Source organism: Anguilla anguilla, chromosome 8, assembly GCF_013347855.1.
Source record: "Anguilla anguilla isolate fAngAng1 chromosome 8, fAngAng1.pri, whole genome shotgun sequence".
Classification (NCBI taxonomy): Eukaryota; Metazoa; Chordata; class Actinopteri; order Anguilliformes; family Anguillidae; genus Anguilla; species Anguilla anguilla.
Window position 1 is genome coordinate 5,136,624 of NC_049208.1, and position 11,219 is coordinate 5,147,842.

Sequence of the window (11,219 nt, forward strand, 5' to 3'; positions counted from 1 at the left end):
ACTGCCCTTGCTGTGCACCCATGTGTTAAAGCCCGTTTGACATTTTACGCAACCACATTCAGCCAATCCAGATTCACGCAGAGGTCAGAGTCAGGAACGGTGGAAAAACTACTGTTCTCAGTGGCAGCTAATAAACAAAACAAAACAAACAAACAAAAAAAGTGAAATGGAGACTTTCTTCAGGAGTGACCGCTCCCAAACTCACCAGACTGACCGTGATTTGCAGCTATCTGCTCTGATGTTACTCTGCATTTGCAAACCCCGCCTCCTTCGTGCCTTGATTGGTTGAACCCAGAGACTGATCTTTTTCAATAGCATTATGGTAAAATGAGCGGGACTTCATTTGAGGATAGGTTGGGGTGGGGAGGGGGAGGGGGAGGGGGAGGTGGGGGTCTGCAGAGATTAAGCCCTTTGCTCACACTAAGCCCACAGTTCAGTATTAAATATTTACGATCAACTGTCGACTTCAAATGTTTACTGTCAAAACTGGCAAATTAAGTGCTTGTTATCTATCTTTTAAAAAAAATTTTTTTTTTTTTTTTTTTTTTTTTTTTACAAGTGTTTTAATACAGATCTGTAGCTGTGTAAGGTTTTTTAAAGGTGTGTATCCTTTTTAGTTACTACTGTAGATACTCTTTCAGTTATCTAACTCTGCGCACATGTTTTCTTCCTTCCTTTTCTTCCCACTTGTGCTACTGTTTCATTAATAAATACCCTGTGTTCTCACGCTTGCTACTCTATTGTTCATTGGCTGGTTTGTTGTTGAAAAACGTCCACTTGATTCATGGCTCCCCAAGAAAGCACTTCCAGGTCAACTTGCTGGGTCGTCACCATGGCAACAGAGTGCTGTTTCGTACGAAGCACAAGTGACGTATTCTTCAGAAAGTTCTCGTGCAGGCACTTCTTACATTTATATTGATCATTTTTATAATGGTCTGTTAAACAGTTGTGTTTTTGGGCTAAGGAAAGTTTTGCTTTTCATTGAATTGTGAATTTCAACAACAACAAAGGAAATAGCTCAGTGTTCGATAACTGTTTTATTGATCGGTTTTATACAATGTTGCAATTAAAAAAAATATTAAAACAGGTCTGTACATTGTTCCCAAAAGAAAACATAAACAGTTATATCACTTAATCTGACTTAAAAAATTAACAGTAGAAAATTACTTTAGAATTTGTCTTTTAAAGTACTATATATACTGTACAGTGCATTTGTACTACCTCTTAATGCTGCAGAACTGAGACTGATCACACAACGGCCCATAAGAGTAAGTGCTTTTCTGTGAAAGTGTTTTGAGGGGGGGGGGGGGGTACAGGAGAGACACGCCCAACCCACAAACTTCGGGAAAACATTGAATACCCACCCCCCGATAGTGTCTAATTGTATTTTGTGGTTAGTGTCCCCCCCCCGCAATATTGAAATAAGATCTGAGTTCTGTGTGTGGGTAATGCTATTCAAACATCCTGACGACGAAAGTGCAGTCTGGAACATTCCACCACGTGCGTACCCCAATCCCCGATCCCCGAACTTCTTAGATTGGACAGGGCGGGCATACGGTCACGAGCCGGGTCTACTTGGATTCAGTGCCGAAAGCTGCGGTCTCTCTGGTGACGGGCGGGGTGCTGGTGCGGGAGGTGGACTCCTTGTCCTTGTCCTGGCTCTGCAGGCCCAGCGCCTCCTTGTCCCGGCTGGCGTGGGCCGTCCTCCTGGTGGCGGAGGTGAGCGCCGTGGCCTCGAACAGGCGCGCCATGAAGCCCAGGCCCTCCCGCCGGATGTAGGCCTTCCCCGCGAAGGTGTAGAGCACCGGGTTCGCGCAGCTGCTCATGAACGCCAGCGATGACGTCACCGCCCGACTGGACTGGCAGACAATTTTCAGCCTGGGAAAAGGGGGACAGAGGGTCAGTACAATTACAATCCCAGAATTTTAATTGCTAATTTTTCTTAATTACACTGTTCATGTTTTGGGGGACTATTTACCCTCTTAAGCCGCGTTACATCAGAAATAGCTGTACGTGCCACGAAGAATAAAAGGCGATGTTCATTTTGTGCTTATTGTGCAATATTACAATATTACAAATGATTACCTGAAGAGAGGTGATTTTTGTTAATTTATCAAATTACTGAGGTACAAAAGACTCAGGTGATTCATGTGGACATATGGCCACTAAAACTAACTATTTGGTAGATAATGAAGAATTCAAAGACAAAGAAAACAAATGATAATGTGTCAAACCGGCATTGCATTAACAGTTGAAGGAAAAACTTGTGAAATGACTTAAACACGTTTGTTTAAAACCCTCAATTGAGCTATTGTATTGTGTTCAGTCAAGCCTGGACCATCCGGTACAGCGTCAGTGTTATTTAAAAAGAAAGCACATTTTCAACCTACAAGAATTCCTCACACAAATCTGTCATTAATTGAATCTTGGAAAATCCTAAGACTGCTGTTAACAGTATTGATATGAAAATGAGGCCAAGTTAGAATAAACCATATTGGCTGTCTTTGCTCACACAAATTAAACAAGCTCTATTTTAAAGCAGTGCTACCCAATGTTTTCTAAATTATTTCTTGTAACTTGGCCCTGTGGTTTTTCCATCTTACTATCTGAAGAGAATGTGGTCATTCAAACTTTGTGTTTCCAAGTGGCAAATAATAAAAATTGCCTCATGGAAGAAGACTTGTCAAGTTAATTTTACAAAATGTACAACTTCTTGTATATGAGTAATTTTAAATAAAATAAATTGATTGTAAAAGGGATACTGTGGACAGATAAACGGAACACCTTGTAATCTCCAAGGGGAAATTTTTCTAGCTGCATATAACATTCTCATTTATGAACAGACATTTATACCATGAAACATACATTCATTTACATTAGAGAAAGGGGGGTGGGGGTGAATAAATAAATACAGATAAAAATGACAAATATCAAATATTTAGACCTATTAAATATTGAATCTCACAAACGTATCCAGATGTACGTTTGTCCCATTAATGTAGTGTGTGTTTGTGGGTCAGATGAAGTTTAACCAAGTAAGTCCAAATGCTAGGGAGCACAGTATCTGTGTTGTGCTGTGTTCAGGTGCAGCCCTGTGTTAAGGTAAAATAAGTTAAAATAAGTTAATCTTTACATGCCTTTCTCTCGTAGGTGAATTGCGTGGGAGAAGTTCAGCAACCACCTAGAAAAAACCGATGGTGTTTAGTGTTAGCGTTAGCTTAGCAACTTCAGCACATTAATCAACAATACATTCTGGCATACTCTGGCATAAAATGTTAAAAAAGCAAGCAAACTGTCCCACATAATTGTAATATATAAAGGGGGTGCAGTTCATTGGGTTACGAAATAAATGACTTAAGATAGTTAGCAGTGATGCCCATCTTAATTCTTAGCAGTTTAGAATGATTTGGCTTGGCATAAGTTTGGTCAGAATAGTGCTCACTGCGTGAAATGAACTGTGTTCTTGGCTAGAAATAGCTGTATATAATGAGTATTGTACCTTATTGAATCTGTGTTTTGTAGTTGTCCAATGACCATGGTGTGCACTTTTGTGCGCCGCTTTGGATAAAAGCGTCTGCTAAATAAATTTTTTATTTTTTATTTTGCTAACTTGCTAATTTGTGTTTCGAGCATGGCGGGAGATGAACTACTCGTTCATGCTGTTCTGTCACCCAACTCGCCACCAGGTGGCAGTGTAATTGCATTGATTATTCTTTCTCACCACCAGGTGGCGGTATGGTACTCAGATGTTACTTTCTTCTTCATTCATCGTTCATTCATAGTGCCAAGCTACTGCTGCCTGCACGGACCTGTACCACTGAGCTCAGCACCTTGAATAACGCCCACAAATTCTGCTATGCTTCCATGACAACTTTCACTCTGGAGACACAGAACTGTTCAAACACACACACACGCACACACACCCCAACACACAGAGATCAGATGCACACGCCTGTGCGCACATACACACATACACACTTATACACACATTCACAGATACACAAACATGGACATGCAGGTGCACACACACACACATCAGATATACACACCTGTTTGCATTCTTATACAGATACTCACAAATACACAAACATGGGAACGCAAAACCCAACACACACACACACGTACAGATACACACGCATCCAAGCACACACACACACACACACACACACATGTACAGATACACACGCATCCAAGCACACACACACATCCGATAACACACCTGCATGCACACTGACACACACTCACAAATACACAAACCTGTGCACACATACAGATACACACATGTACAGATACACACGCTTCCAAGTACGAAGGCCAAAGATGGTGACGATGGCGAGGATGAGCTTCACACACGTACACTCACACGCACACACGCGCCCACACACGCACACACGCGCACACGTGTACCTGCACCATGTTGTTGACGTGGTACGGCAGCCAGAACAGGCCGAAGATGGTGACGATGGCGAGGATGAGCTTCTCGCTGCGGATCCGGCGGCGGAAGCGGGTCTGGCGGAGGCGGTGCAGGATGCGCACGTAGCTGAACACGATCACGCCGTACGGCAGCACGAAGCCGATCACCGTCTCGAACGTGTACTGGAAGATCAGCTGCGCGCGGAGGGGAACACGATAAAGCCCTCACTGCGACTGGTACAGCTGAACACAGTACAGCATTAATGCAGCATGACCTGCACACAGGTACATGTACTGCAATACAACCTGCACACAGGTACAGGTATCACAATACAGCTTTACTACAGCTGGTACAGTTAAACACAATACAGCCTTACTGTAACACAACCTGCACACAGGTACAACAATACAGCCTTAATGCAACTCAGCCTGCACACAGGTACAGATAACACATTAAAGCTTTACTATGACTAGTGCAGCAAAAAACAATACAACCTTACTTCAACTCAGCCTGCACGCAGGTACAGGTAAGGCAATACAGCCTTACTGAAACACAACCTGCACACAGGTACAGGTAACGCAATAGTACTTACTGTGACCCCACCTGCAGACAGGTAATATCAGCATCATAGACGGTGAAAGGGAAAACAGTAAAAGCTGCAGGTTTGCTGAGCTGACTACACTTGTTGGGCCTCATTCATAAAACTTTTCTTAAATTATTCTTACTTTTGTTCTTAAAAACGGTCCTACAAAAAACCTACATGGGATTTGTGACGCATGTGCAGACCTTTGTTTTTGTGCGTATCCCAGGTGCACAAGATGATGAATGCTGTCTGTAAATTTTATGCATAATCCTGTTCATGTGATTAATGTAAGGAAACAGCCATGAGCAAGTACAGGTAAGAAAAAAAAGTGAAAAAGTTCTTACACACAGTTCACGATCAAATGCAATTGTACACGTTTTGTGGATGAGGCCAATTGATTATACATCAATTGGCCTCATCCAATTGGACAGCAGGGCTGTCCAACCCTGTTCCTGGAGATCCACCGCCTGTAGGCTTTCATTCCAACCCTAACAAAGCACACCTCACTCAACAGCTAGGGCAGGGCTGTCCAACCCTGTTCCTGGAGATCCACCGCCTGTAGGCTTTCATTCCAACCCTAACAAAGCACACCTCACTCAACAGCTAGGGCAGGGCTGCCCAACCCTGTTCCTGGAGATTTACCGTCCTGTAGGTTTTCACTCCAACCCTAACAAAGTGCATCTCATTCAACAGCTAGTGCAGGGCTGCCTAACCCTGTTTCTGGAGATTTACCGTCCTGAAGGTTTTCACTCCAACCCTAACAAAGTGCACCTCATTGAGCAGCTAGAGCAGGGGTCCTCAATCTTATCCAGAAAGGGCCGGTGTGGGTGCAGGCTTTTGTTCCAACCAAGCAGTTACACACCTGATTCTGCTAATCAAACACGAGAGTCTTCTTTGCAAAGGATCTTGATCAGTAGAATCAGGTGTGTAACTGCTTGGTTGGAACAAAAGCCTGCACCCACACCGGCCCTTTCTGGATAAGATTGAGGACCCCTGAGCTAGAGATCTTATCAAGCTGCTAATTAGTAGAATCAGGTGTACCAAATTAGGGTTGAAATGAAAACCCACAGGTTGGTATATCTGCCGGAACAGGGTTGGCCTACTGTTTCTTCTTGGTAATGTTACACTTTCTTTTACACAAAGTATATTGTACTTTATATTGTACTTTGTATCATTATCTTGATGTTGTAGCTTGCCATGCCTCCTAGTTTGACTTAGGATAGGTTAGGTCAGAGAGCAATCTGTACTGTGTGAACTGGACTTAAGTTATTCATAGCCTTGAACACATTACATAATGGGCGACATGGCTCAGGAGGTAAGAGCGATTGTCCGGCAGTCGGAGGGTTGCTGGTTCAAACCCCAGCCTGGGCGTGTCGAAGTGTCCTTGAGCAAGACGCCTAACCCCTAACTGCTCTGGCGAATGAGAGGCATCAATTGTAAAGCGCTTTGGATAGAAGCGCTATATAAATGCAGTCCATTTACCACATAATGAGTATTGTATCTTATTGGACCAGTGTTTTGTAGTCGTTCCAATGACCTCCGGTATGCCCTTATTGTACGTCACTTTGGAAAAAATCGTCTGCCAAATAAATGTAATGTAATGTAATGTAAAGGCAGGCCTGTTCTTTAATATAAGGCAGTGGTACAGGTCTTAAAGTCATTACTTAATGGAAATCAGAATAGAGCCAAGGCTGTAGAATGTGTGTGCAGAGACAGCGCAAGTAAATGTGTTTTAGAACATTGTTATGAATGCCTGTAGTATGGAGATATAGGTATATTACAGGTAGAAGTTGTTCCGGTGACCTTAGTATGCACTTATTTTATGTCATTGTGGATAAAAGTGTCCGCCCAATAAGTTAATATAACGTAATATAATGTAACGTAACCTAATGTACCGTAGCGTAATGTGACACTACTAACCCTACATTCTCCCGTTTTGCAAGTCACTCGGGCTAGCAGGGCCCACAAAGGGAATGAAATGGACAGAAGAGTGGAGGATGAAAAAGAGGAGGGTGAGAGCAGGACGTAACCCCCCCTCTCCCCGTCACTCACTTCTTTGGTATGCGTGTGATTGGCCGCGCACACCAGGCGGTGCCTCCCGTTCTCGCCGGTGTCCTCCCTCTCCTCCCGGAACACCACCGCCGGCACCGAAATGAGCAGCACCAGCAGCCACAGGGCCGCCAGCAGGCGCAGTATGGTCCTCCGGCCAGAGAGGGCGCTCATGCGCCGCGGCCACACCACCGCCACCAGCCTCTGCACGCTCATCAGCGTTATCAGCATGATGGAGGCGTACATGTTGGCGTTGCACAGGTAGAAGAGCGCCTTGCACATGCCGTTGCCGAACACCCAGGTCTGCTTGACCAGGTAGACCACGAAGAAGATGGTGAGCGCCATCAGGCAGCCGTCCGCGCAGGCCAGGTTGAGGATGAGGAGGGTGGTGACGGAGCGTTTTTTGCGCGCGCGCGCCAGGATGCTCCAGATGATGAAGAGGTTGCCCGGCACGCCCAGGAGGAAGACCAGGCTGAGGATGAAGGCCCCCACGGCCGTGGACGTGTCGTTGCTCACCGTGCTGGGGTCCTCGGGCTCCACCGTGGGGGTGGAATTGGTGAAGGCCCGAATCAGGGGGTTAGAGGCGAGTGTGGAGAGGGGGACGGGACGAGCTGTGGAGTTGTAGGCAGCATCGTTTGGGGCCATCAATCTGAGAGAGACAACAACAACATCAACAATGTTAATAATAATATTTTTTTTTTATTTCCAGTAGTACATTTTTGCTTCCTATAAGCCATTTCTTCATTTGTGTTGAGCTTCTTTCTGTACTTTTTGGCTCCTCATTGTCGGGGAAGTGAGGATTAAGTAAAGTGTGTTTAATTATCTGAATCCTGCAGTTTTAACAGCTAACGCCCTTGTTTAATGTCCGGCACTCTGAATACCATACACACTTGCATCAACAGTAAAAAAAAAAAAAAAAAAAAAAAACTCACTTATCCAATATGCAAAATAAATGTATTTGGTTTAATTTGTTACTAGAAATAAATTAAATGGCCAAATTTGTTGATAGGCAGAGCAACCTGTTAGAGCAACCTATATCAAAATGTACGACTCACAACCAGATTAAAATTAAGATATTTATTAGGTTACAACAAGTACGCATGGTCTAATCTAAAGACAAGGTTGACCACCAAACAGGTTGTCCTCCCAAGTTAGCTTCAAGAAAACCAAGATCAAAATTCAAAAACTGAAAGACTAATCAGAATGTCCTCAGAGATGAATGTATAAACAGATAAATGAAGCAGCAGGTGAAACAAGAAATTATGAGTACAGACTTTTAATTTTAGTCTAAAAACATGAAATATAAATATGTTTTTAATTTCTTAAAATATTTCTGACTTTATTAGTCAAATGATGGCATAAAATATGTCTGGGAAAAAATTCATCTTTCTAAAAATTTAATATAAGCATTCTAAACTCAAAACCTTATTAGCAACAATCAGGTCCAGAACCCAGAGCTCAGATCACGGCCTCATACTGGTGTAACCCACGCACACACAAGCACACACACACACACACACACACACACACACACACAGTCCTGCCCTGGTTACAGACACGTGCGTGCGCGCGCCTGCCCACCCGCCTGTCTTACGTATCGGGGCAAATATTCAGCACCCTGGCAGGCAGTGGGCGGGTTCAGGCACAGCATGTAAAAACATGTCCCTTCAGAGAAGCTCTCCACACACTACACTACAGGCATTTAGCAGATAATCCCGTCCAGAGAGACTTGGGCCGCCTGGTGTCCATGTATACAGCTGGATATATACTGAAGCAATGCAGGTTAGGTACCTTGCTCATGGGTGCAATGGCAGTGTCCTACCCAGGAATCAAACCTTTGGGTATTAAGACTGGTTCCTTCGCCAGTTTGGTCCACTGCTGCTCAATAACTCATAAATCAATTTCTGGTGGGATATTTACCCGATATTTGCTGCAAATCAGTGACGATGTTTGTTAAGTAATGGGTTAAAAATTCTCTTTATACCAGGAGTGGGGTTCGAACCCACGAGGACATGCGTCCATTGGATCTTAAGTCCAACGCCTTAACCACTCGGCCATCCTGGTGCATACATATGTAGATGTGGACCAGCTCAGGTGACCACAAATGTGTGCTTCGAATGCTCTTGACTGAACATTCTAATGCTGATGTCACAATCACTGCTGGTGACTGAGAGCGATGGAGTTCTAGAACACCGACTTGGAATTTTGAAAAGAAAAAACAAGAAAACATTCCAAAAAACCTACTCTTCAAAGGGCCAAGACAGGGCAAGATAGACGATGAATGGTCCTGCCTCCAAGGCCACTGTGATGGCAGTCTCCCTTGCGGGCTGACTGCTGTGCCAGTAGAGGCTCTGTGCCAGTGCAGATCAGTGCACTGCGGTCACTGCGTAGCCTAGCCGCTAACTCCCACGGCTGATCCAAAGTCAGTTCTGGGACCATGCAGCCCCATAATGATACAGAATGTCCCAACTTGTTCAGAATTTTTTCCCGGGGCTGCCCGTCTCCATGGAGACAGGAAGGGGAGCGGGAGAAACAGGAAGGAAAAAAGCAGAGGAGGAGGAAGAAGAGAGCGAGAGAATGGGAGTTCAGTGGTACTCACCAGTGTGATGGGGTGCGCAGTCCGTGGGGAGAGGACAGAGTCAGGGGAAAAAAGGGGTATTTGGGGCCCTGGTTGCCTCTGTCTAGCTTTCAGTCTGCTCCGTCTGTAAGTCTGTCTGTGAAGATTGTCTGGCTCTGGGTCCACTCCGTTTGAAAATCTGTGTCCGTTAGTCTGTCTGTGAGTCTCTGCTCTGTCTGTGAGTCTTGTTCGGTTCTGGGTCCCGGCACCGTCTGTGAGTCTGGCCCGGTTCTGCGTCCGCTCCGTTTGAGATTCCGTGTCCGTTAGTCTGTCTGTGAGTCTCTGCTCGGTGAGTCTCGTCCGGTTCTGGGTCCGGGCACCGTCTGTGAGTCTGTCTGCGTGTCTCTTCTCTGTCTGTGAGTCTGGTCCGGTTCTGGGTCCCGGCACCGTCTGTGAGTCTGGCCCGGTTCTGAGTCCGCTCCGTTTGAGAGTCCGTGTCCGTTAGTCTGTCTGTGGGTTTCTGCTTCTGAACCTCTCTCCACTGTTATGCGGATCATAAAACTCCAGTAGCTCACACACAGGCTGAAACATGCTGTGATGACGCAGGGGAGTGTCTTTCCTGCCTCTTCTCCTCCTCCTCCTCTCTCTCTCTCTCCATCTCTCTCTTCATCTCCCTCTCTCTCTCTCTCTCTCACACCCCCCCGGTCAGTCCAATAAACTGATATTTATTAGGTGTGTGTGTGTGTGTGTGTGAATTTCTGGTTTGAATGACCTCTTCAGCCTAAAAGCATCGATAGCTAACTATAAGTCTCTCTCAAGCACACACAAGCACACATGCTAACACACACATATACAGTCACACACACAAACACAGTATACATTCATACACTGTCATGGGCACATGAAAACATCCATGCACATTCACTCCTACATTTTCTCACGCACCTTATACATAAACATACATATGCATTCACACACTCACACGCGGTATACATTCCCACACTCACATGCACGTTCACACACACACACACGGTATACATTCCCACACTCACACGCACATTCACACACACACACACTCACACGCGGTATACATTCACACACTCACACACACATTCATACTCGCACACACACAAATGCACACATGAACACACACATATGCAGACCCAAACAAGAAAAGCATGCGTGTACTGTTCAACAGAATTCTCACACCAGGTCTCTCTCTCTCTCTCTCTCTCTCTCTCTCTCTCTCTCTCTCTCTCTCTCTCTCTCTCTCTCTCCCTCTCATTCTTTCTGGAATGTTAATTACTTCCGGGAGAGTAGGAAGGAGAGAAACAAAAAACAAAAAACAGAAAAGTACATTTTTATTGCATTTCAACTGCAGTGAGCTTAGAGTAATAAGTCAAATAAATCGAACATGGAGCCTTGTCTGTAATTCAGTCTGTAAAACATGTAAAACACGATAATATTCAAGTCTAAACAGAGTGTTCTGGCAGTGGCTCCTCATTCCGAAGGTAATCCGAGGCCAATCAGATCAATTCTCAATGAAGATTTGTCCCGTGGCCACACCCTGTACCCCCCCCCCCCCCCCACCGGCCCCCGCCCCCGCCCCCAGGTAT

At 45.0% G+C, this 11,219-nt stretch overlaps 1 protein-coding gene and 1 non-coding gene across 2 annotated transcripts; both read right to left on the reverse strand.

The window, feature by feature from the left end:
- Positions 1–1,007: 1,007 nt before the first annotated feature.
- ltb4r2b (leukotriene B4 receptor 2b) lies at positions 1,008–10,139 on the reverse strand. Its single transcript, XM_035431476.1, has 5 exons — positions 9,646–10,139; positions 7,050–7,695; positions 4,408–4,608; positions 3,138–3,181; positions 1,008–1,878 (listed from the first exon to the last, which is right to left on the reverse strand). Exons 2-5 carry the CDS (start codon positions 7,689–7,691, stop codon positions 1,572–1,574), a joined length of 1,194 nt encoding a protein of 397 aa, XP_035287367.1. The 5' UTR covers positions 7,692–7,695; positions 9,646–10,139; the 3' UTR covers positions 1,008–1,571.
- On the reverse strand, positions 9,028–9,110 carry trnal-uaa. The gene has a single exon. It is a non-coding gene; the product is annotated as a tRNA-Leu (tRNA).
- Positions 10,140–11,219: the final 1,080 nt, after the last annotated feature.

Coding starts and splice junctions, on each gene's coding strand:
- ltb4r2b (XM_035431476.1), bottom strand. CDS start 7,691: ATGGCCCCAAACGATGCTGCCTACAACTCCACAGCTCGTCCCGTCCCC. Junction 3,182..4,407: donor ACGTCAACAACATGGTGCAG/GTACACGTGTGC, acceptor GGTTTTTTCTAG/GTGGTTGCTGAACTTCTCCC. Junction 1,879..3,137: donor AATTCACCTACGAGAGAAAG/GCATGTAAAGAT, acceptor CCCTTTTCCCAG/GCTGAAAATTGTCTGCCAGT.